Below are 27,324 nucleotides of genomic sequence, written 5' to 3'. Positions count from 1 at the left end.
AATACATACAATGTTTCAACCGCTGCATGGAAGGACAGTCCCAGAACTGTCATTAATAGTCTATTTCTGACAGTTCCATGACATTCCCTCCATACAGCGGTTGAAACCGCTGTATGGAGTGAATGTCCCAGAACTGTCAGAAATAGACAGAAACTGTCACAGAACTGTCCTTCTTCTCATCCTTCTCCTTCTTCTCATCCTTCTTCTCATCCTTCTTCTCATCCTTCTTCTCATCCTTCTCCTTCTTCTCATCCTTCTCCTTCTTCTCATCCTTCTCCTTCTCCTTCTTCTCATCCTTCTCCTTCTTCTCATCCTTCTTCTCATCCTTCTCCTTCTTCTCATCCTTCTCCTTCTCCTTCTTCTCATCCTTCTCCTTCTCCTTCTTCTCATCCTTTTCCTTCTCCTTCTTCTCATCCTTCTCCTTCTTCTCATCCTTCTCCATCTTCTCATCCTTCTCCTTCTTCTCATCCTTCTCCTTCTCCTTCTTCTCATCCTTCTCCTTCTCCATCTTCTCATCCTTCTCCTTTTCCTTCTTCTCATCCTTCTCCTTCTGCTTCTCCTTCTCCTTCTTCTCATCCTTCTCCTTCTTCTCATCCTTCTCCTTCTTCTCATCCTTCTCCTTCTCCTTCTTCTCATCCTTCTCCTTCTTCTCATCCTTCTCCTTCTCCTCATCCTTCTCCTTCTTCTCATCCTTCTCCTTCTTCTCATCCTTCTCCTTCTCCATCTTCTCATCCTTCTCCTTCTCCTTCTTCTCATCCTTCTCCTTCTTCTCATCCTTCTCCTTCTCCTTCTTCTCATCCTTCTCCTTCTTCTCATCCTTCTCCTTCTCCTCATCCTTCTCCTTCTCCTTCTTCTCATCCTTCTCCTTCTCCTTCTTCTCATCCTTCTCCTTCTTCTCATCCTTCTCCTTCTCCTCATCCTTCTCCTTCTCCTTCTTCTCATCCTTCTCCTTCTCCTTCTTCTCATCCTTCTCCTTCTCCTTCTTCTCATCCTTCTCCTTCTTCTCATCCTTATCCTTCTTCTCATCCTTCTCCTTCTCCTTCTTCTCATCCTTCTTCTCATCCTTCTCCTTCTTCTCATCCTTCTCCTTCTTCTTCTCATCCTTCTCCTTCTTCTCATCCTTCTCCTTCTTCTCATCCTTCTTCTCATCCTTCTCCTACTTCTCATCCTTCTCCTTCTCCTTCTTCTCATCCTTCTCCTTCTCCTTCTTCTCATCCTTCTCCTTCTCCTTCTTCTCATCCTTCTCCTTCTCCATCTTCTCATCCTTCTCCTTTTTCTTCTTCTCATCCTTCTCCTTCTGCTTCTCCTTCTCCTTCTCCTTCTCATCCTTCTCCTTCTTCTCATCCTTCTCCTTCTTCTCATCCTTCTCATCCTTCTTCTCATCCTTCTCCTTCTTCTCATCCTTCTCCTTCTTCTCATCCTTCTCCTTCTCCTTCTTCTCATCCTTCTCCTTCTTCTCATCCTTCTCCTTCTTCTCATCCTTCTCCTTCTCCTTCTTCTCATCCTTCTCCTTCTTCTCATCCTTCTCCTTCTTCTCATCCTTCTTCTCCTCATCCTTCTCCTTCTCCTTCTTCTCATCCTTCTCCTTCTCCTTCTTCTCATCCTTCTCCTTCTCCTTCTTCTCATCCTTCTCCTTCTTCTCATCCTTCTTCTCATCCTTCTCCTTCTTCTCATCCTTCTTCTCATCCTTCTCCTTCTTCTCATCCTTCTCCTTCTTCTCATCCTTCTCCTTCTCTTTCTTCTCATCCTTCTCCTTCTTCTCATCCTTCTCCTTCTCCTTCTTCTCATCCTTCTCCTTCTCATCCTTCTCTTTCTTCTCATCCTTCTCCTTCTTCTCATCCTTCTCCTTCTTCTCATCCTTCTTCTCCTCATCCTTCTCCTTCTTCTCATCCTTCTTCTTCTCCTTCTTCTCATCCTTCTCCTTCTCATCCTTCTCCTTCTCCTTCTTCTCATCCTTCTCCTTCTTCTCATCCTTCTCCTTCTCCTTCTCCTTCTTCTCATCCTTCTCCTTCTTCTCATCCTTCTCCTTCTCCTTCTCCTTCTCTTTCCTCATCTCCAAGGGCATTTAAATTAAAGGTACAGTGTTCTGCACTAATTTAAAGGCTCTCTGAAGCCTAGAAACCCTTTTTATAAGTCATCTTCGTAGCGAAGAAATTCGCATCGAATCGAATTTCACACTGGAATTCGCCGAATCAGCCGAATCGAATTTTTGAGAAATTCGCTCATCTCTAGTTAAAACCCTTATCAGTTTTTTTGGGCCATCTGTGCCCCATTGAGGAGATTTTCATGCACTTCCTGTCCCATAGACAAATCAGAAACTAAGACGAAATCTCTCCAAAGTGAGCAAAATCCTTCTTTAGACACCAGAACAAGCAACACTATTGAATGCATTAAGATACAAAATGCTTAGACTTTAGAATCATTTTAAAGCGGTAATAAACTCAAAACCAAAAGTGTAATATATTACAGCTCAGTAATCATTAGATGTGGTGGCTGTATTAGTTTACATTAGTTTTATTTTTGTTAGGCTTTTCCCCTCTGTTTTCACCTGGTGATCTGGTCAGTAACACACCTCCTGAGTAAGAGTGTCCTCATTCTGAATGAATGAGCACAGGAGGCACAGCAGACATCAGCATTCTCTGTCTGGGGGAGGGGAGTGTTAGATGTACTAACAGATTTAAAAACACTAACAAATTGAAGCCAAATTCCAGCTCACACTTTATAATCCGTTACAGCACACAGTTTTGGTTTCCATTTGGGATAGAGGTTTTACATGAATAAATTAAATTGTAAGTACCCTTGCCAGTGTTAAATGCTTTGTCTTAACCCTGTAAAAGGATGCACCTGTAAGAGAGCCTTTTTCTTTTGAAAAAACAACAGACTGGCTGTATCACCATATGAAAATAGAAGAAAAGAAGGCTAAAAAAGAAAACAAATGCAGCCATTACATCTAAGATTGGTAACCTGCAATATGCAAAATTTTTGCTTTTGGGTTTAATACTGCTTTAATTCTTTTTTTTTAAAATTAAGTGAATCCCAGTAATTTCTTCTTACATCTTGAAGAAGTGTTGGATATATCCTTGTCCTAACAGTTTAGAGATGAGGGTACCAATTCCTGCAAGATTTAAGGTTTCATGTTATCAAGTATACATGCCAAGCACATCAATGTGTAACATAGTTGGGAGACCTGCAGTACCTGGGTCATTCCCCCCAGTAGCTTGGACAGGTTCTGGGTTACAGAGTCAAAATTTTTGCTGTGTTCTATATTTTACATCTTTTTAAGCAATAATCAAAAATGTGCTGGCCTGGAATAATTTGTAACACATTGGAACATCTTGTGCTGGTAGATGGAGTTGATAACATGCTAGGAACATCCTGGCTCAATAAGGGTGAGTTCCAAGCAGGCAGATAACAGTAACATATTGGTCTATGGTATGTAATAATTCTAAAATAAGCTATATTGCCAAAAGTATTGTTACACCTGCCTTTACACGCACATGAACTTTAATGGCATCCCAGTCTTAGTCCGTAGGGTTCAATATTGAGTTGTCCCACCCTTTGCAGCTAAAACATCTTCAACTCTTCTGGGAAGACTGTCCACAAGGTTTAGGAGTGTGTCTATGGGAATGTTTGACCATTCTTCCAGAAGTGCATTTGTGAGGTCAGGCACTGATGTCAGACGACAGGGCCTGGCTCACAATGTCCTCTAATTCATCCCAAAGGTGTTCTATGGGGTTGGGGTCAGGACACTGAGCAGGTCAGTCAAGTTCCTCCACCCCAAACATGCTCATCCATTTCTTTATGGACTTTGCTTTGTGCACTGGTGCGCAGTCATGTTGGAAAGGGAATCGGCAATCCCCAAACTGTTCCCACAAAGATGGGAGCATGAAATTGTCCAAAATGTCTTGGTATGCTGACGTCTTTAGAGTTCCCTTCACTGGAACTAACGGGCCAAGCCCAGCCCCTGAAAAACAGCTTCACACCATAATCCCCCCTCCACCAAACTTTACACTTGGCACAATGCAGTCAGGCAAGTACTGTTCTCCTGACAACCGCCAAATCCAGACATGTTCATCGGATTGCCAGACAGAGAAGCGTGATTGGTTACTTCAGAGAACACGTCTCCACTGCTCTAGAGTCTAGTGGCAGCGTGCTTTACACCACTGCATCCGACGCTTTGCATTGCACTTGGTGATATAAGGCTTGGATGCAGCTGCTCAACCATGTAAACCCATTCCATGAAGCTCTCTACACACTGTTGTTGTGCTAATCTGAAGGCCACATAAAGTTTGGAGGTTTTTAGCTATTGACTCTGCAGACAGTTGGCGACTTCTGTGCATTGTGCATTTCAGCATGCGCTGACCCCGCTCTGTCATTTTACGTGGCCTACCACTTCCTGGCTGAGTTGCTGTTGTTTCCAGTTGCTTCCACTTTGTTATAATACCACTACCAGTTGACTGTGGAATATTTAGTTACATAGTTAGTCTGGCTGAAACTGGATCAACTTTACCTATAAATGTTAGTATCCAGTTATATTCTGTGTATCTAAGAAATAATCCAGGCCTTTTTTGAAGCAATCCACTGAGCTGGCCAGAACCAACTCTTGAGGGAGTCTATTCCACGTTTTTACAGCTCTCACTGTAAAGAAACCTTTCCGTGTTTGGAGATTATATTTCTTTTCCTCCAGACGTAAAGAGTGCCCCCTTGTCCTCTGTGTTGACTTCAGAGTGAAGAGCTCTACACCGAGTTCATAGTAGCAAGGAAATTTCCTTATTGCACAGGTGGCAACCTATCACGGTACTACGCTTGAATTCGCTGAGCTCCTGAGAGAGACCCATTCTTTCACAAGTGTTTGTACAAGCAGTCTGCATGCCTAGGTGTTTGATTTTATACACCTGTGGCTGTGGAGGTGATTGGAACACCTGAATCCAATGATTTGGAGGGCTGGCCCAATACTTTTGGCAATATAGTGTATATAATTGCTAAACAGCATGCACATTGCACAAAGTATTGTTTGAAAGTAACATGGTTTATTGGGAGTATAGATATTGCAGTTGCATATGCTTACAAAAAAGCCTTTGCTTTTGTTGCTTTCACTAGAATAAAAACCCTACTGTTTCCAATCTTATGTTCCAATCTAATGTTTGGCTTAATTAATAATACTCCCATTAACACCTATTAATTCCATCCATGCCAGTGAAATATCAACCAGTTGACTATTTTAGTTTCCCAAAATATTACCTGTGTTATATAATGAGGATGGGGCAACACAGAGTTTTCCTCAATGGTGACAGGTTTGGGCTCTTTCCATAGGTTCTCTGTTACTGTAATATAGACCCTTGCATTGTTGCTGAAGGATAGTTCAGCCATGTCCGAAACACTTAAAAGAAGTTCGTATTCAGTTTTGTCTTCTGCCTTTAAATAGTTAGTTCCTGCAAGTTAGATAGAAAACATTACAACCAGCTACACAGAACATGCAACAAATACTGTATGTCAGCCTACAAAAAATTTATATTTTGTCCATGAGTAGAAGACATTCAGTAAATATCTTTGGAAAGAATAGTGGGAGGCAGGTGTAATGTGTTAATTACACTTACCACTGTGCTATCTTTTCCCAGATACAGCACTCAAAAAAACTATGTCGGAGTGCAGGGATACCATAAACTGAATGAAATGAGTGCAGATGTGGGCCCTATAGAATACTATTAATGCAACCAATTGCTTTAAAAAAAAGTAGCAGGGTCCGAAATGGGGAGCACACGGACTGGAAGCATTTAAGGCAAAACCTTTTTTCAGTTTTGGATAGAGTGGAGAAAGCTTAGGCCAGCTGTCAAGGTTTTTATTGCTCTCCTTGTCAGCTATGTGTTTACTTATGGCTGCCCTGAGCTGTTCTGTCAGACACAATGTAAAGCATTTGAACAGGATATATTTCTATTGAAATCTTGAGGTGGTCTCAGCAAAGCATGTGCATACTGTAGGACCACTACTCATAGGGTCAATGGACAAGCAAGTTGAAAGGCCATTCCAGCTTCACTGAGCATGGCCCTATGCAGGTAGGGTGTGAGTAGCCTCCGAAATTGCCATCTACATACAGTATATTATAAACCAGCTGTAGTAGGAGATATCTGAATAATATAAAATATTTTTTAAATGGGGTGCATGATATTTCCAACACACTTCCCAAAAGCTATATAAGCTGTCAGCTGATTTATACTAAAATCATCTAACAAAAATATCAGCTTTGGGTGAAGGTATAAGATGAACTTTTACATATACACTTATACCTGTTTTTTTATATTAATTGCATAGCTCTGCCTTTTAAAAATTTCATTACAGATCTGCTAGTTAAAGTAAGCATGTCTCCAACTTTGGCAACTGAACCTGGGAATTTGGTACCTTTAAGTTAAACTGTGTGTCAAAATGACTGGTAGATCAAAAGATATAGACAGCTGAAGGTATATGAAAATGTAATTTTTCCAGTAATTTCCTTTTTCCTCCTCAAACCTCCTTAGCTCCCCTAGTGGTCATTGAGGCCACCATTTGCATAATTTCACTGCCTGTCTATAGATCAACTGATTGTTTTCATTTATGAATTTATATACATTCATTTATATTCAGTTGGTTCAGCTGTCTCAGGGAGGATGCCACCTGGGGCCATGCCAGGAAAACTCAACTTGGACAGGACCCTAGCGCAGGGCAAAAAAGCACTTGATAGTCAGATGTCCTTCTCTGCATGCCTATTCTTGGATATTAACTTACAAAGTATTGAAGTCAGAAGTTTAGAACGACAGCGAGACAACTAACATTTTTAGAAAGGTATAGCAGACTGCAATAGCAGTCTATGTGTTTCATCCATGACAGTTTTTTTAAGAATCCCTCTGCAAAGATTTTATGCAAGTTTAAAATAAAAATTACAGTTCTAAATTTGGAGAGAGGCTAAGAAAGTTTATGAAGTGTTTTCTTTGTGTATGAGATCTTTCTATCTGGGTCAGATATAAATAATAATAAAAAAATCCTACTGTTAAACAAAAATATTAATATTAAAGAAAATGAAAAATACAGTTATTATCCCTTGCTGACCTTAATCTTCTCTATTGTTTGTAAATATTTAATTTAATAAATATATCCCAGAAAAATGTATATATGAAGGGGTATAAAGGGCTGGAAATCATGAATGAATGATTGGATTCGTCACTGCACTGCCTACAAAAATAAACGTGCCATTAAATATATTGGGCTTTCCATCTATGCCTGGTAATTGTGCCATATTATAAACTGCTTACTTAGTCTAAGAATTTAGTATTACATTAAACTTAGAGTTTAAAATCGATATAAAGCCAAAATACAATTTTTAATTTTGGATATAGTAATGAGGGGATTGAACTCTTGTCAGGAACTTCTCCAATTATAACCAACTGTAAAAACAGAAAAAACGTGACACTTCAGCGCTCAGGTTCACAACAAGACTTGCCATAAAATATCCAAATACTATAACCACTGTGCATCTCGGGCTGGATGATTGTATTGGTGTTGCCCTCCTCAAATCGGGGAATCAGTGTTCTGAGGAAGGGGACTACAACCCAACACATATCAATTGGCTCCGCCATTTTTGAGATCTTATGAGGTCAGAGGACGGACTTCCGGACTCTGTACTATGATACACTACTATTCCATTTTGGATTGTAAGTACATTTTGGATCTTTGATCTTTTAAGAAAGTGCTTGAGATAATGCACAAGGCATTTGTGCCCTTCTGTTCTTTATCATTTGTGCAGTACAAGAATAACCAACTGCAATGCTGATTGTGGAGTGTGCTCCAAAACTCTAAAAGGAGTGTCCTTGGAGTTGAAAACCCACCTCCTCTTGTCCACCTACTATATCCTTCTTCCTTATTTACTGTCCTAATTGTCCCTCCCCTTCACCTCTGCTTTATCCTTCTCCATCTAGTTCAAAGTCCATCTAGTTCAAACAACAGAAAACAACAAATAGAAAACCTCCATTCATACAATACCCACAGTTGATCCAGAGGAAGGCACAAACCTCCAATAAAGTATAATCCAATTTGCTCCAGCGGGGGAAAAAATGTTTCTGATCAGTAGGCAATCGGATATTCCCTGAATCAACTACCCTTGGTAATATTATATATGAATATTAGTACCCAATTATATTCTGTGCATTTAGAAAGCATCCACATCTTTTTTAAAACAACCTACTAAACTGGTCAGAGCTTGTTCTTGAGGGAGTTTATTCCACATTTTCACAGCTCTTACTGTGAAGAAGCCTTTATATATGTGAAGGTTAAATCTCTTTTCCTCCAGATGTAAAGAGTGCCCTCTTGTCCTCTGTAATGACTTGAGTTGATAAGGTTAGCTAATGCTGCGTATGTCACTATACCATCACTGTGGACTCTCCATTTCTTCTCTGCTATATAATATATCTGTATTTGATCTTGCTTGGGCTAGCCTATCCAATGTCAACTCTTGACCTGCATGTTGTTGCACCTCTTATTGTGAAACTCAATAAAAGTATATTGAAAATAACCCCTGCCAGGTTTCTATTGCTGTCTGTGTCTCCACAGGGTGCGAGTAGAAATTAACAGTTGTAGGTTGTCACCAGACAGTGGCGGTGTTGGGGGGACATGGGGGGCGGGTGTGAAAAATGTCTTTAACCACCTCCATCTGCTGGGCCTTCACAACAAAAATGTAAAAATTATTCTATGGGTTATTATTGTGCTGAAGTTATTAACCTCTCTAGCGGTATGATTATGTCCATATTTCTGTGCTCAAAGCGGTACCATTATTTTGCATGGAAATATGTATTTTTTTTATTGTAGACCTGTAATTTTTAGGAATAACTCACTGAAATCTGTCCAAACAAGAGTCTAGTAAACATTCCGGGTAGGATAAAACTTGAAACACAAAATCATAAATTATAATTTAATCAATAATCATAAAAATAATAATATAATAATAATACATTTAATTAAATAATATAATCAAACCAAAAACACTGAAATTTGAAATATAGCGCCAAGTTCGCACATCACTGAGCAAAGTCGCAAAATCGTTTTCAGTGTCTGATGATGAAGTTCCCCACGAATCATTATCACTCAGTTCTGCAAGTGGTTCTGATTTACTATCGCTGTTCTCTAGCTAGTCTAAAACCGCTTTTGACGTAAAGGGACGCTTTTTGGACGCCATGGACGTTTCTAAGTTTCCAGGCAGAAAGAACAGTGAAATGCTTTGATACAGTAATGTTTTACTATGTCAAATTTGTTTATTAGAAAATGACAGTTTCTAAAAATTTAAAAATTTGCCGCCGGTTCCGGCCCCCATACGTCCCGTACGTCCCGACGCTCGCAGTGACCAGAACACGGAAGCCGGATGCCGGCATTGGCCGGAGGAGATGGCTGGGGACGCTGCAGAGGACACATCGCGGGAGCGAAGGACAAGATAAGCACTGCAGGGAATCCCTGAGCAACGCTGCATGGTAAGCCTGAGTGTAGCTCAGGGTTACCGCTTTTGGTACTGAAACTTTACCCCGAGCTACATTCGGGAATACCGCCAGGGGGGTTAATGCTATACTGGGCTTTATGTTGCTAGGGGTTATTACTAAGCTGTGGGTTATTGCTTGCCCTGACAATTAGTTGGGGTTATTGAGCTGGGGGGGGCGGGAATAAATGCAGATAGTGCAGTGTGATCATCACATGCCTCACAAAGGGGTCCAATCTGGCCCAAAAAGTTGTACTATCTGTAATATAAACTTGGGCTTTATGACACAGATCCATGTAGTGTTGGTGACACATTTTTCTTAAATTCTTGTCCACCGGCTAATCAACTGGTTGTTGCAGTAGCACCCTCTTACAGGTTCTTCCCAGGATGGAGTGCAATAGATAATTAATTAGTGGTATATTCCTGACATGTGACAATATGCAATAACAGTATAAGCTGTAAAAAAAAATTTTACTTTCATCATCAGAACTCTCAATGACTTTATTAAGTCACCCTGGGGCAGAGACTGAAGGGCTGAAGAGCCCCTGTAAATTGAGGGAGGAGCCTGACCATGGCGGCAGGGGAGAGAGCGATGTGAACGCTCTCCGTGGGATAGCCACCCTCACCCCATCGTTCCTAAGAAATATGCTGCAGAGGAGCCCAGCTTAACCCTACCTTTGAGAGGGGGTCCCGCCTGAAGAGTGGAGAGGACGGAGCTTTCATGGACCGCGGCAGTGGGACGAACTAAACCCCTCGTCGGATGCAGCGGGCTGCTGGGAGACCAGGGGACGCGAGGCGGTCACGTGACCTCCCGCAAGGGAGTACTGGGAGGAAGAGAAGCCGGTTGTCTCTCCTAGGCAGAGGGAGACGCCGGCTCTCTCACTGACAGGCCACGAGGACCAAGCTTTGGGAGAGCAGCAGCGCTGTAAGGCGGACGGTGTTTTAAAGAACTGGGGAAACACCGTCCCAACGAAGGGGAGTCCGTTCTGCTGGCCACCTGTGGAGGAGGGGCGCAAAGGAGAAAGAGAGGAACCCGGAGGAATCCCCCAAAAGAGGAAATAATGCCTGAAGGGACCCCTGAATAGAGGACAATGAGCTTGAAAGGCAGCCTTCCTGGAAAAGCAGTCGGAGAAGGGTGAGTGAGAGTGGCTGAATTACATATTAAATTTGTATATGGACTGTAAAGTATGGAAGCAGGAGAGGAATAAATAGGGGGGATTCCCAAAGGGGCAGAAGAAATGGACCTTCTTTAAAAGGACGTATTACAACATATGCCCTAAAGGCTTAAAGGAGAGAGACAGGACCTACAAAAAATATGAAGAGTAAAAATAGTAAAGGGAGCGGTCCCAAGCACTCCAAATCTGGAACGATAAAAAAAATTTATATCCCAGGGTAATGTGACCCCAGAAAGATCTCAGGGGATATGTGAAGGAAGTATATTGGAAAAAAGTATGGATAGGAGCGTCAGGTCATCTGTGGAAATGCATAATAATAGTCAATTAACACCAGAGGGAACAGAGCTGAGAGAAAATGAAGGAGAACTACAAATCCCAAATAAAAAGGAGATGGCAGAAATGTTTAGAAATTTGGAAAAATCTATTAAACAAGAGATGGGAATTATCCGGAATGATTTAGGACATTTACTATCAAGAGTAGAAGAAACAGAAGCAAAAATTAAAAAATATGAACAAGCTATCCCTGAATTGAGAAATCAGTTAATGGAGATAAGGAAAGCACAAAATAAGCTGTGGTATAAACTGGAGACTCAAGGTAACATGCATAGAAAAAATAACCTCAGAATAAAAGGAGTCCCGCAACCTGCACAAGGAGAAGATTTAAAAGGGACAGTACATAAAATTTTAAACTCCATTATGGATAAATCTAGTACAGAGACATGTGAACTGGATAATGTATACAGAATAGGAAGGCTCCAACGAGAGCAGATGGAAGAGAGACCGAGAGATGTAGTTGTACAATTCCATAAAAATAAAGAGAGAGAAGAAATATGGAAGAAGATAAAAGGAAGAACCAGCATTAAATATGAAGGGAAAAATATCCAAGTTTTTGCAGACCTGACAGTTGAGACATTGAGGAGAAAGAGATCATTGAAACCACTATTAGAACAGATGAAAAAACAGAATATACAATATAGATGGAGTAGCTCGATGTGTTTAATCGGATGGAAGAATGGAGTTACCGCATACTTAAGATTTCCTGAGGAACTGAGAGACTTTTTTGATAAACTTGACATCCAGAGAATAGAGATTCCAGGATGGGGGGAGGAAGAAGGAGGGATATATGCTGGGGGAAAAGAGGAATGGCAGCAAGGTAAAAAGAGAAATAGAGAATGGATAGATAAGGGAACTTTGGGGGGAAGGTGAACCGTACAGGGTCAGAGTTCAACCCCAGGGTCAAAAATCAAACGTGGCACTAGGTCCACAAATGATTAGAAGGCAACTAGTAGGCCTAATGGGGAGTGGGAGAGAGGGGTAGGGGAGAGGATGGAGGGGGGTGGGGTGGAGGGGAGGGGGGATGGGAGTCGGGTTGGAGTGAGGGAGGGGAGGAGGTATTGGGTCAACACTCTGCATGACAGAAGGGATAAAGAGGAAGAGGCAATTTGGAAGAGAGATGGAGTTAACTGGGAAAGATGGAAGAAATACAGTTTATAACCTATAATGTGAACGGGCTGAGTTGTCCAGGGAAGAGATTTAGGTTGTTTAATGAGTTACATCATAGGGCTACGTCAGTGGTATTTTTACAGGAGACGCACTTTGAGATAGAGGCAAACGTGAAATTGAAATCCAAACACTACCCAACATGGTATTATGCAGATTCTCCAATTAAAAGAGCAAAAGGGGTTGCAATAGGTTTTGCAAAGAATATGAGATTTGAGCTAGAGGATAGAAGAACCGACCCGGAGGGGAGGTTTTTATTCTTAAAAGGTAGACTTCAGGGGATTGAGTGTACTTTAGCCAATATATACTGCCCTAATAAAAACCCGGAGATGTATATGAAGGGTCTGTTGGGAAAATTTATGGAATTTAAAAAGGGGCGCTTGATAGTAGCAGGAGACCTAAATTTCTGTATGGACCCACAAAAGGATAATACCTCTTCCGTGCAAAGAGAGGGGAGTAGGTCTCTGAGAGCTTTGAAAAAAGTGATTCATGAATATCAACTAGTGGATATCTGGAGAATAACGCATATGAAAGACAGAGACTATACCTTCTTCTCTAATGCACATGAGATATACTCGAGATTAGATTACATCTTAATAGACCATCAACTTATAGATCATCTGGTTAAAATTGACATAGAGACAAGGACGTTCTTGGATCATGCTCCGGTCGTAATGAAAATGGGATGGGGAAGAAGGTGGACTGGAGGATTAGGGTGGAGGTTAAATGAGGTTCTTCTTCTGGATAAGGATGTAGTTCAGAAAATCGAGAAAGAGATTAAGGTATACTTTAAGGAGAACGAAACAGAGGAAGTATCGATAGCTACAGTCTGGGAAAGCCACAAGGTATTCATAAGAGGAATCTTGATTGCGGCAGGAGCAAGGAAGAAAAAGGAAAGAAGAGAGAGGGTCAGTGGGCTCTTAAAAGAAATATTGGACTTGGAGCAGATCCATAAGAAGAAAATAACAAAAGATACGAGACAGAAGTTGCTGGATAAAAAAGATGAGCTAGAGAGGTTGATGGATGAGGAGAAGAGAAGAGTATACAACAGGGTTTTGAACGAGAGATATAGATGGGGAGACAGACCAGGAAGATATCTAATGAGAGCTCTGAATAAAAAGAAAAATAGGAACTATATAGAAAAGATAAAAAGTTCAAAGGGGGAGTTGGTCCACTCAAATAAAGAGATTATTAAAGTGTTTACGGAGTATTACAAAAAGTTATATAATATTAGTCCCCAAGGCCCTCTAAAAGAAGCTCAAGAGGGAATTAATGAAAAAAAGATGACATACTTAAAAAATGCGGGATTACCAAAACTAAGTGAAGCACAGTTGAACTCCCTAGACGCAGAAATTTCCCAGGAAGAAATTAAAATTGCATTAAAAAGCACAGGGGGGGAAAAAGCCCAGGCCCGGATGGCTATACAGTTAAGTACTATAAGAAATTTAGTGAAGTACTGTTACCCAAGCTGGAGAAATATATGAATGCTCTGGGAGGTGGGATGGAAATGAGGAGAGAATCCCTGCAGGCCCATGTAGTACTTATTCACAAAGAGGGAAAAGATCCATCTCAGTGCTCCAGCTATAGACCTATCTCACTATTGAACACTGACACTAAACTGTATGCAAAGGTGTTAGCAAACAGGTTGAGGGATCTGATGCCTGAATGGATCCATGGAGACCAGGTGGGCTTTGTACCGGGGAGAGAAGGTAGAGATAACGGCTTGAGAACCCTGATGCTTATTCAGAAAAGTAGAAAAGGGAAAGCCCCGGTGGTGCTCTTGTCAATTGATGCAGAGAAGGCATTTGATAGAGTGGACTGGGGCTTTATGATGGACAACTTAAAAGTGCTGGGGATAGGTGATAGAATGCGAGAGTGGATAAGTAAATTATATAGGGAGCCTACTGCAATTATCACGGTAAATGGGGAGAGATCAGAACCCATTGGAATCTCTAATGGTACAAGACAGGGTTGTCCACTGTCCCCTCTGCTATATGTATTGTCACTCGAACCTCTGTTGTCAATAATAAGAAATAGTGGATCGGTAAAGGGAATTCAGATAGAATCCATAGAACATAGAGTAGCGGCCTTTGCGGACGACTTATTGTTCTATGTGGGGAATCCCCGAATAACTCTCCCAAATATAATGAAGATTCTGAAGGAGTACGGTGAACTATCAAATTTAAAAATAAATCCAACGAAAACAGAGATCCTGAATATTAATATATCAAAGAATGAAAAAGAAAAACTACAAAAAGAATTCCCCTTTATATGGAGAGAAAAAGAGATAAAATACCTAGGAATAAAACTCACTGCCTCATCTAAGCATTTGTATAGATTAAACTATATCTCTTTGATAAATGAGATCAGGGAAGATTTAAAAAGACTAGAAGGAGGAAATCCATCCTGGATAGGATGTATAAACCTAGTCAAAATGGTAATTATGCCTAAAATACTGTATAGATTTCAAATGGTACCAATTAAAATTCCAGAAGCCTTCTTTAAGATAATGAAAAAAATGTTAACAAGATACATATGGAAGAATAAAAAACCTAGAATAGCATATGAAACATTGAGTAGGACTAAAGAGAAAGGGGGATTGGGTCTACCAGATGTCAAGAGATACTATAAAGCAGTGGTTTTAGCAAGAATATATGACTGGACATTTAACCATAAGGGGAAACGTTGGGTAACAATTGAAAATGATCTTAGTGGCATTAGATTGAGTCAGATGATATGGGTTCCACCACAGTTCAGGGGAATTAAAGAAAGCACAAGTGTCTACACTTTAAATGTTTTTAGGGTATGGGACAATTTACACAAAAACATGAAATGGGAATTTAATTCTATATTAATGCCTCTCACAAATACTGAGTACTTTCCCCCGGGAAAGAATAAGATATCAGGGAGATGGTTTAGAAAGGAGGATACCCAACTGAGAGATGTTTTGGTGGAGGGGGAATTGAAATCACTTAAAGATTTAATAGAGAAGAAGGGAGATATTTTTATTAGAATAGATGAGTGGAAATATCATCAATTGAAATGTTTTATTGGAAATCTACCAAAACCCCTGAGAATAAAACAGGAGTGGAATATGTTTGAAAGGTTGTTAGAGACACGAAGGGATGGGAAGCACAGTATTTCAAAAGTGTATAGAATACTCACAGAATTAGACACAAACACAAAGTTAACTTTTATCACAAAATGGGAAAGGGATATGGGAGTTGGGTTGGATGAAGATAGACAGAGAAAGATGTTTAGATTGATACACGATAATGTTAGTATGAGAGAGGTTGAGGTTAATTATAAGTGTGTGACACGATGGCACATTACACCGAGTGTAGAGCACAAGATGAATGGGGAAAACTCAAATATGTGTTGGAGAGGATGTGGAGAGATAGGCACGGTGTTTCACATATGGTGGGAATGTCCGAAAATCCAGGCTTTTTGGAAGATAATAGTCAAACTGATTGAAGAAATAACTGAAATTGACATAGGGTTAGACCCAACGACGTGCCTCCTACACAATGTGGAGACATCTGTAAATAAATATAAAGATTCAGGTATTTGGTACTTCTTGAATGCGGCGAAAGGGTTGATACCCAAGTTTTGGTGGAAAGCTGAGGTACCGAAGGAGGAAGACTGGATTAACAGAGTAAACCAGATAGGTAGAATGGAAAGATCATACCATATGCAGGAAGATAGGATGAGAGTTTTTATTAGGAGATGGGAAAAGTGGGAAAGAGCAGGATTGAAAGAGAAATATAGGAAAATATGAACTAGGATGTTAGCAAAAAATTTAATAAGCCTCAAGAGATTAGAATGGGCTAGAGTCTGCAGAGGGGGAGGAGGGGGGATGAGGGGCGGGAAGGGGGGGTAGTGGGATGGGAAGGAAAAGAGTTTTTAGTAAGGGAAAGGTAGAAATGCTATAAATGTCTATTTGTATGAGAATTATTTACCTTTTGGGTTTTTGTATTAACGTGAAAGATTTAATGAGTGTTTAAATTAAAAAAAAAAAAAAAAAGTCACCCTGGGGCAGGGGCAGACTGACAACTCATGGGGCCCCTGTGCAACAGGGGATCATGGGGCCCCTGTGTCCTCACCCACACTCAAACCACACTCAAAAAAGCCTATGAAAAGGTACCAGGGGCATCTCATGGGGCCCCCTACTGACCCCGGGCCCCCGGGCAGTGCCTGAGTTCCCGAATGGTCAGTCTGCCCCTGCCCTGGGGTTGGTTTACTATAACTAGAGAGATCAAAATCTGGTGCAGCTGTGCATGGTAGCCAATCAGTTTCTAACTTCAGCTTGTTCAATTATGCTTTGACAATAAAACCTGGAGGCTGATTGGTTTCTATGCAGAACTGCACCAGATTCACTAGTTTTAGTAAATCAACCCCCATGTTCCGTATTTGCCAAATCGAGTATTATTTTCAGCAATGAGGGTCAATAAGAAATGAATATAACAATCATGTGACTGAACAACCATTATGGTAAATACCAGCAGCAATAACTATAACAGTTTGAGGAGGAAGGCAAAGCTTTCCAGACGCTTAGATTTTTTGTTCAGTTTGCAGGCTGAGAAACAGATTCCTGAATGTTTCTCCCTTGCTGGCCATTGCATCCTGACAGCAGGTTAGAAAGGCTGTCAGAATAATCTGAACATTCCCTGCGTTTGATTGGATGCAGGCGCTGTTTGTCTGACAATTTTCTATCTGGTTCTCTTGAGGAAGTCAAATGTTCAATTGACTTTTATCAAGCGGGGTGGTGCTCAAATTTTCATTCAGCATGAATCGGTCAAAATTCAAGCCATGTATTGCAAAAGTGGTACATATTTGATTAATTACACAAAAAAAAATACATACAAATTACATACTTGATGCATGCTCTCACTATCAATAAAAAAAGCAGTCTTATTTTTTGAGTCCCCACTACAACATAGTTTTTTAACCTGTTGATCCTGCTGTTATATTTCTACTTCCTTTACTAGGCCAAGCTGTCCAGCAACACTGGAAGTAGGAGGGTTGGGACAACCTATTTAACAGTAAAATAGGTGCTTACAATGATTAGCTTTTCTTCATTTATGTAAAACCTTTATCTCAAAAGGAAAAAACTGTTTCTGTAACTACTTAAAGAGCATTAGCTGGAATTTGTCTTTAATTTGTCATTTACAAAGTAAAATCCATCTACTGTGTACATGGACTACTACTAGCCTATCTAGCACTACCCTCTCCAGACAGTGGTGCTGTCCAAGGGTGTATCCTTTGCTCCTCCATAGACACAGAAGCCATTGACTAGATCACCAGGTGATAATAAAGGTAAGAAAATGAAAAACAGAAAACAAAAGCAGCTATCACATCTAAGCTGGCCATACATTATACAATTATACAATTTTCTTGAGATTTATGCTTAGATTTACCAAAAACCATTTAATATGAGGTCAAACCTAAATAACAATTTCAATCGTATCCAATTAGACAGGCCCTTGGACTACATAGTTGAAGGCAAATCTAAAGGAAATTGGGCAGAAATTGGGCAGAATGTGGACAGAAAATTGTAAGAAATTTGTATAGTGTGTGGCCAGCCTTAGGATTGATAAACTGCAATATTTTTGAGCTTAAATACACTTTAATCTTTGCCAGCAGAAGGTTTTTTCACAAGAGACATGTTAATTCTCTTCTACAATAAAAAAAAATCTTAGTGTTTGTACATTTTTGATTTTTAACCAAGGTTCTGCTTTAACTGCAGCAGAGAAAAATCATCTTTCCTGCCCTGCCACACAGGGCTGTGTAAACCTCAAGACTGGTTGGACAGAAATACAAATCTTTTTATAGTTAAAACAGATCTCATTAATGTATTTAATCTGTTAATTTAGCTTTTAGCTTGGAGTTCATCTTTACATTTTATATAGGAGATATAGAGAAAGGATGAAAATTTAAACTATAATTATGCAAAATCAGGTAACTCTTTATTCTAGACACTGAAATCACTTGGAATGTATTTCTGTGCATTCGTGCTATTCTGCTTGGTTTGGTTACGAAAAGACTAACTTTTTTCATTGAGAATTCTAAGGATGAGCTGGATTACGATCCACAATCTACAGTACAATTTATCAATGAAATGCCTCCTTTTGTAGCCTTAGCATCTAAACCAGCTGTTGGCTGGGTTATTGGTAATCTGCAAGGATTGATTGTTCTCTACATACCGTTTATTGTTGTAGATATTTTCCCAGTGTTGTTGTTAATCTGGAAGAACAATACTTTGGCTGGGTCTGGAATCTGATGCACAATTTTATAGACCAGTTGAGCATTGGGTGTCGATGGATCATCCTCATCAGTGGCATAAACAGTGAGAAATGGTATGCCTGTATTTAAAACAATATATAAATGATATGGGTCTAAAAGGTCTTTACATGGAACAAAATTATCTTTTTTTAATAGAAGATAAATTATAATCAGTTACACATACAACTTCATTTTCATGGTCTTACCCCTACTTTCCAGTTACAGCAAGTGTGCAGGGTGTCTACATATGACTCCAGAAAGGAACTACTTCTCCATGGAATGTAGCAAACCTAGTCAAATGCACCCCTCTCCCTCTCTACAAAAGAAGTCTGTGAGAGGGCACTTGTTACTGGGAACCAACAAACCACCTCTCCAGCGCTCTAAAGGAACAGTCACTAGTTGGAAGAATGTTGCAAGGTAAGTGTTCCTTGGGAAACAAGTCTTGGTGGTGCAGCCCTCCTCAGACAGGGGAACCCAACCAAGCCGGTATCACCAACAGTCAGGATTCCTGTTACCACATTGGATGACCATCAGTGCTTTTTACATGCACTATTTTGTTTGTCATTTGTAAATATGTAATTGGCTTTTAATTTCTCTCAATAAATCTTGGGTAATACAGGCATATTAGGGGTGTGACTATTACTCTGCTCTGCAAACACAGAGCACTAGAGAGAAGAACAGGGAGAAACATTTTCACTAAGAGAGGTGTTTTAAAGCATTTCCAGATAAAATACAATCACAAATCATTACATGCAAACCTATAAAAAAATAGGATGTGATACTTCACTTGACCTTTAATAGGTTTAAGTTGATAATTCAGAACAAATTTGCAGATCAGGTGTAATGACTTTCCTCTGACTTCAATTGCAGCAAACCTCTTCTAGATCAATGCTGCAGAAAGCATTAAAACTAGATGATCAGCATGAAAGTCAATCATATAGTATTTCTAGAAGATGGTTATTAATGGCAGCCCACATGTTTTCCTGATACCAAAAGTGTTTTTATTATATTAGCAATAAAAATAAAGGTCAAGAAAACATTGTAGAAGGACCATATGATCATATAGCAAAAAGGTTTTGATGATAACCTCCAATTAAGGACCATCAGGTACAAGTACATTCAATGCAATTAAGGAGTTAGTCTGTAAGTTAGGGGCATACAATCCAGTATTTGCAAATTAATAACATTCAATGTGCCATTTGCATGTTGGATGGCAGTATCCAATGAGTCTTGGTAGTGATCATAATGGAAACTGGAAGAAGAAAAAAGAAAAGAAGCCAAGTTCCCACTGACAAGAAATTGTGCATCAAGTCATATGTTTAGAGTCATAGAGGATATTAGACAGGAGAAGACGAGCAAAGAAAAATAGAAAAAAAAGAAGGATGGAAGGGAAAAGAAAATGGGGAGAGGAAGGGAATAGAAGAGGAGGGAAAGGGGAGGAAAACAGCCGAGGGAAGGGAAAGGCAGGAGAGGAACCATGGAGGACACCCATGGGAGTCTGTAAAGGGGTGCCAATACAGGGAGATTCTCCCTTTCATCATATCTGCAGAAAATGCAGGGTACATTGAGAAAGAGGGGAGTACTCAAGCCAAGGTTGCCAAATTGGAATACATTTATCATATCCAGGCAAGTGTCCCACAGATCCTTGATTTAATCTCTTTCAAGTTAAGAGATGAAGATTTCCACTCATGGGCGATCGCTTGTTTGGTAGCTGTATTATATGTGTAATTAAAGATTGAGTACATCAAGAAATGTCATGTACCTGTTTATAAAGAACAGCTTGTCAAGGATATTTGTGGAGGTTCACCTGTAAGAACGTATTAATCATTATTTAGGCCTTAATCCATAAGTGATGTACCTTTGGGCAAGTCTCCTGCTTAGCCCACATGTTTATCAGTCTTTTGAGACACTGTCCTAGACCAAGCATGCAGATCATAGTTTTTTTCTGACTTTCCTGATCTGTATACTTGTTCCTGGTCAGGGTAAGAATGACAACCAGGCAACTAGAATGAGGATATCAGCTCTGGCATAATATGGCAGCCTCTGTATTAACAGATTTACATTAATTGATTAAATGGCAGAAGAGTTACCATGGATTTCATCTCAATATGTTTATTTCTGCTTTCTATAGGTTTAATATGTGGTTTGATAAAAAGGGTCAATTTACCTGGTCTGGACCGCTCTCGGACTGAGGTAATGTAATCAGACTGGTTAAAAGACGGTATATGATCATTGACATCATCAACAATAATAGTAAGAGAATATGGACCTTCAACCACTGATCCTCCAGTGTCTACAGTTTTTACCTAGAAAATTCAAAAACTGTGAGAGATCTGTACGAAATTGCAAGGGAAAGAGGCAAGAATCCAAGCACTGCAGTTCAAGCACATATTTTTCAACACACTTTGAGGACAGAAACACACGGGTAAGTCTGCACAAAAACATATGTTGGTTTCTTACCTACATTGGTTCCTTAAACTAGAAATCCTGTCTAAATAATCTAATATTAAACCTGCTCCACCCCCATTGTAAGTTCTATACCAACTAGCCTGTAGAGGAAATGTCTATGCTTACCTGTTCCCTGGGTGCTCCAGTCCAGTCATGTGATCTCCCCAGCATTCAGCTTCAGGGGAGAGATCACTAACAACAGCTACAATGCCTGGGCAGTAATGTCACCCATAGGCTTACTATGGGGCATCTGTTGTCAGCTGTCCCTCCTCTACCATGAAGCCAGCACTGGAAGCCAATCACGTGACCAGACCGGTGTGCCCAGGGAATAGGTAAGTATACACACCTTTCTTCTATGGGCTAGTTAGTATAGGACTTAGAATGGGGATGGGAGCAGGTTTAAGATTAGATAGGTTTAGACCAGACATCTACTTTAAAATAACATAAAGTCTTCCCTGCCAGGATGCCCCAAATGCAACAGGAAAGTTCCATTCACCTGAATTACAGTTCACGTGTGTTTTAGGTTCATACTGCTATTGTGGTTGATTACTAACTACATGGAGCATATTCACTTTGCAAAGTTTTTCACTTAGGCTTAGTAAATTGGGTGAGGCTGTATTGACTTTGAATGCCCAGTCGTGTGGATAAGTAAAGTTCACACAACTTCACTTCATTTATTAAGCTAGAGGAAAAATTCACTTTGCAACGTGAACAGTCTATACCGCTATTAGTAAATCAACCCCATTCAGTTTTGTGTGTGTTCTGCTTCAGCTGGCTCAAACAACACGCACCCTTCACACTGAGCTCCACACTTTTATTCAGGCACCTTGGGCTGGCAGTGCAAAAACAGAGAACCATTGTCTGGGTAAAAGACTTTGCATAATCTAAAGCAATTTGTCACATTGTAAAAAAAAACTTTACACAATTCGGTAGTTTATAAAATTGCCCAAAATGACCAATAAGATTTCATCTTGTATTCTCTGGAAAATAACACAAGGAATCTGGTCATTATGGGGCAACAGTAACCTTTGAGCTCTATAAACGGCCACAATACGTTCATCAAGACAACAGTTCAATACTCATTTTAAATAGGAAAACTGAAGTCCTTCCTTCCTTCACTTGAACATGACTATCTACTATTAAACTGAGCATGACATAGATAAATGAGAACCTTCACAAGCATATGTCCTTTTCTTTCTATTTTCTCTTATCTTTTTCTGTTCCTTTTCTGTTGCTTCACTTTCCATCTCCTTCTTTTTTTCTTCTGTTCCTTCTTTGTTTTATTCCTTCCTCCTGCCCTTTTGTATGGAACCACAAAGAGCAAGGAGAGAGGGAAGGGGTGTATCACTCTTCACTATTCAGCTGTGTGTGTAATCTCAGCTTCAACTATTCAGCTCTGTAAACAACATTTTTTTTCTAGCAATGCAATTGAGACTAACCTAGTATACAAATATAACAAAAAGAAGAAAATATATGTGGGAGTTTCAAGGTGCTGAAGTTCCTTCAGGATAACATACTCAAATAAAATATTTTTATTACAAATATTATAAAAACAGAGATCCTTCATACTCCCATACAAGCAATTGATAATACCATAACCCTTCAGTGCAATACACCCCAATCCACCTTCCTTATGTAAAGAAATTATATCTTGATAGACATATAGAGATTTTAGGAAGGTGGTAAATCCCAACACGTTTCTTCAGGGGTTAAAATATAGGGGAGAGCACTATATTGATGGTTATCAGCATAACATGGGCAACCCATAATGAAAGAAGCCAGAAGAGACAAATGAGACAGGGACAATGGGCAACTGACTAGAGCCACTCACAAGGACTGGAAGGTGGTGCTGCAGGGAGAGGACCCCCTCGGAGAGGCCTGGAGGTAATATCCTAGATAAGATATAAGAGTTATTAAAGTGAACAACCCTCTGGTCATTGGCAAAATGGCCCTCGCATGTACGGCAAGGTCTAGAGATCTGATTGATTGGTTGAGTGCCAGGGTAGATAAAAACCTGATTCTTTTTTTAAGAAATGCAAAAAAATTAGATTTAATTAAATTTAAATGGGTTTTTTTTTTTTTTTTATCAATTGTAGTTTAATAAAATGCTTTTGGATTATAAATCTATCTAAAGATAGTTTTCTATTTAAGATATATTAATAATTTAGTTTACTCAGCATGCAATGGAGCTTAGTTATGTAGCATGAGGCTGTATATTCTGCAATATTTACATTTTTGGTAAACTCTTTCAATGAATCCAAGCTCTGCAAGCTGAGATAACATGCACTGCATTGATGCATTCACACAATTTCACAGTAACCATGAGAAAAAACATGAAATAAAAGAATTTGAGTCGTTCTCCAGCTATGTGTGATTAACCTATTAACCTAAAATCGGTTCTGATATCGCTGTTTTACTAACCTGACAGCTTATTATTCTAAAAAGGAAACCTTCAACTACCAGCAAGAATGAGTCGGATTCCTTACATTTTAAGAGCACCTGTCATTTTAGATCCATCATAGCAATGCCTTTTAGCGGGCATCCACTCACCTGCTGCCACCACGTCCCTCACCTTGTTGTGTAACTGCCGCATCACCAGCTGTCCCATTAAAGTGAATGGGACTGTCAGTGAGTCAACAGCGGGTCAGAGGAGCCACTGTGGGACTGAGAGGACAGTTGCTCTTGAAAAGTTATGATTTAAATCAAGCCTTTTCACTAGTGAATTAAATCATGATTTAAATCAACTTGATTTTAATAAAATCCACTCTGTTGAGTGCCTTAGGCAGCTTTATATACATATGACATATGAAAAATTAAATCGATCGCCAGGTGAAGATGAAAGTTCCACTGCAGGTCATGAACCTCAGTCTCTCATAGCTCCAGTTTAGTCCAACAGGGCAATGCAGCCATCATTTCTTTACATAAGGAAGGTGGATTGGGGTTTATTGCACTGAAAGGTTATGGTATTATCAATTGCTTTTATGGGAGTATGAAGGATCTCTGTTTTTATATTTTGTAATAAAATTTGATATTTGTTTACATTGGTTTGTTTGAGTATGTTATCCTCAGGGAACTTTAGCACCTTGAAAGTCCCACAAAACTTTTCTCCTCAATTTTGGATCATTCAATTACGGATGTGGTGCAGATGGATCAACTATACCTAATAACAGGTTTACATATGTAACAAAGTATAGAGTGTACTTGGAAATTGTATTTTACCTGGCTAAAAAAATGTACATTTTATTCCTAATTATAAATATATTAAATAAAAATATATTTAAAAAAAGTATACAATTCTTTAAGTGTCCTAAAATTTCTCCCTCGCTCACTTTGTGGGGTGCGTTGGAGCGGTAGGTGGACAAGATATATATATATATATATATATATATATATATATATACACACACTATATTGCCAAAAGTATTGGGATGCCTGCCTTTACACACATATGAACTTTAATGGAATACCAGTCTTAATCCATAGGGCTCAATATTGAGTTGGTCCACCCTTTGCAGCTATAACAGCTTCATCTCTTCTGGGAAGGCTGTCCACAAGGTTTAGGAGTGTGTCTATGGGAATGTTTGACCATTCTTCCAGAAGCTCATTTGTGAGGTTAGGCACTGATGTAGGACGAGAAGGCCTGGCTGGCAGTCTCCACTTTAATTCGTCCCAAAGGTGTTCTATTAGGTTGAGGTTCAGGCCAGTCAAGTTCCTCCACCCCAAACTCTCTCATCCATGTCTTTATGGACCTTGCTTTGTGCACTGGTGTGCAGTCATGTTGGAACAGGAAGGGGCCATCCCCAAACTCTTCCCACAAAGTTGGGAGCATGAAATTGTCCAAAATGTCTTCTTATGCTGACACCTTAAGAGTTCCCTTCACTGGAACTAAGGGGCCAAGCCCAACCCCTGAAAAACAACCCCACACCATAATCCCCCCTCCACCAAACCTTACACTTGGCACAATACAGTCAGGCAAGTACAGTTCTCCTGGCAACTACTAAACCCAGACACATTCATTGGATTGCCAGAGAGAGAAGCGTGATTCGTCACTCCAGAAAACACGTCTCCACAGCTCTAGAGTCCAGTGGCAGCATGCTTTACACCACTGTATCCAACACTTTGCATTTCACTTGATGATGTAAGGCTTGGATGCAGCTACTCGGCCATGGAAAACCCATTCCATGAAGCTCTGTATGCACTGTTGTTGTGCTAATCTGAAAGATACGAAGTTTGGAGATCTTTAGCTATTGATTCTGCAGACAGTTGGCGACTTCTGCATACTGTGCTTACTCCGCTCTGTCATTTTACATGACCTACCACTTCATGGCTGAGTTACTGCTGTTCCCTGTTGCTTCCACTTATTGCACAGGTGGCAAACTATCACAGTACCACGCTTGAATTCACTGAGCTCCTGAGAGCGACCCATTCTTTCACAAATGTTTGTAGAAGCCGTCTGCATGCCTAGGTGCTTAATTGTATACATCTGTGGCCATGGAGGTGATTGGAACACTTGAATCCAATGATTTGGAGGAGTGTCCCAATACTTTTGGCAATATTTTATATATATATATATATATATATATATATATATACAGTGGGGATCGAAAGTTTGGGCACCCCAGCTAAAAATTTGTATTAATTTGCATAAAGAAGCCAAGGAAAGATGGAAAAATCTCCAAAAGGCATCAAATTACAGATTAGACATTCTTATAATATCTCAACAAAAGTTAGATTTTATTTCCATCATTTACACTTTCAAAATAACAGAAAACAAAAAAATGGCATCTGCAAAAGTTTGGGCACCCTGCAGAATTTATAGCATGCACTGCCCCCTTTTCCAAGCTGAGACCTGCCAGTGTCATGGATTGTTCTCAATCATCGTCTGGGAAGACCAGGTGATGTCAATTGCAAAGGTTTTAAATGCCCAGACTCATCTGACCTTGCCCAACAATCAGCACCATGGGTTCTTCTAAGCAGTTGTCTAGAAAACTGAAACTGAAAATAGTTGACGCTCACAAAGCTGGAGAAGGCTATAACAAGATAGCAAAGCGTTTTCAGATGTCAATATCCTCTGTTCGGAATGTAATTAAGAAATGGCAGTCATCAGGAACAGTGGAAGTTAAAGCAAGATCTGGAAGACCAAGAAAAATATCAGACAGAACAGCTCGCAGGATTGTGAGAAAAACAATTCAAAACCCACATTTGACTGCACGATCCCTCCAGAAAGATCTGGCAGACACTGGAGTTGTGGTACACTATTCCACTATAAAGAGATACTTGTACAAATATGGTCTTCATGGAAGAGTCATCAGAAGAAAACTCTTCTACGTCCTCACCACAAAAATCACCGTTTGAACTTTGCAAATGAATATATAGACAAGCCTGATGCATTTGGGAAACAAGTTCTGTGGATCGATGAGGTTAAAATTGAACTTTTTGGCCGGAATGAGCAAAAGTACGTTTGGAGAAGAAGGGGCACAGAATTTAATGAAAAGAACCTCTGTCCAACTGTTAAGCATGGGGTTGGATCAATCATGCTTTGGGGTTGTGTTGCAGCCAGTGGCACAGGGAACATCTCACGAGTAGAAGGAAAAATGGATTCAATAAAATGTCAGCAAATTTTGGATGGTAACTTGATGCCATCTGTGAAAAAGTTGAAGTTAAAGAGAGGATGGCTTCTACAAATGGATGATGATCCTAAACACACCTCGAAATCCACGGGGGATTACATCAAGAGGCGTAAACTGAAGGTTTTGCCATGGCCTTCACAATCTCCTGACCTCAACATAATTGAAAATCTATGGATAGACCTTAAAAGAGCAGTGCGTGACAGACAGCCCAGAAATCTCAAAGAACTGGAAGACTTTTGTAAGGAAGAATGGCCAAAGATACCTCAAACAAGAATTGAAAGATTCTTGGCTGGCTACAAAAAGCGTTTACAAGCTGTGATACTTGCCAAAGGGGGCAGTACAAGATATTAACTCTGCAGGGTGCACAAACTTTTGCAGATGCCATTTTTTTGTTTTCTGTTATTTTGAAAGTGTAAATGATGGAAATAAAATCTAACTTTTGTTGACATATTATAAGAATGTCTAATCTGTAATTTGATGCCTTTTGGAGATTTTTCCATCTTTCCTTGGCTTCTTTATGCACATTAATACAAATTTTTAGCTGGGGTGCCCAAACTTTAGATCCTCACTGTATATATATATATATATATATATATATATATATATATATATATATATATATATATATATATATACTATGAGGTTGATTTACTAAAACTGGAGACTGCAAAATATGGTGCAGCTCTGTATCATAGCCAATCAGCTTATAACCTCAGCTTGTTCAGTTAGGCTTTGACAAAATAAGTTGATTGGTTTCTGTGAAGAGCTGCTCCAGATTCTGCACTCTCCAGTTTTAGTA

At 39.8% G+C, this 27,324-nt stretch overlaps 1 protein-coding gene across 1 annotated transcript in view; it reads right to left on the bottom strand.

Annotated features, from left to right (window-relative positions):
- CDH17 (cadherin 17) overlaps positions 1-27,324 on the bottom strand; it is a 90,505-nt gene that overhangs the window by 45,018 nt on the left and 18,163 nt on the right. Inside the window, exons 4-6 of the mRNA XM_089666888.1 lie at positions 20,615-20,753; positions 18,369-18,527; positions 5,242-5,432 (exon numbers count right to left, since the gene is read on the bottom strand). Coding sequence (XP_089523014.1) covers positions 5,242-5,432; positions 18,369-18,527; positions 20,615-20,753 — 489 coding nt within the window. The remainder of the gene's footprint in view (positions 1-5,241; positions 5,433-18,368; positions 18,528-20,614; positions 20,754-27,324) is intronic.

Source organism: Staurois parvus, unplaced genomic scaffold (assembly GCF_062004578.1).
Source record: "Staurois parvus isolate SC_StPar_1 unplaced genomic scaffold, SC_StPar_1.0 ptg000052l, whole genome shotgun sequence".
Lineage (NCBI taxonomy): Eukaryota > Metazoa > Chordata > Amphibia > Anura > Ranidae > Staurois > Staurois parvus.
This window is presented reverse-complemented; position numbering and strand designations above follow the sequence as displayed.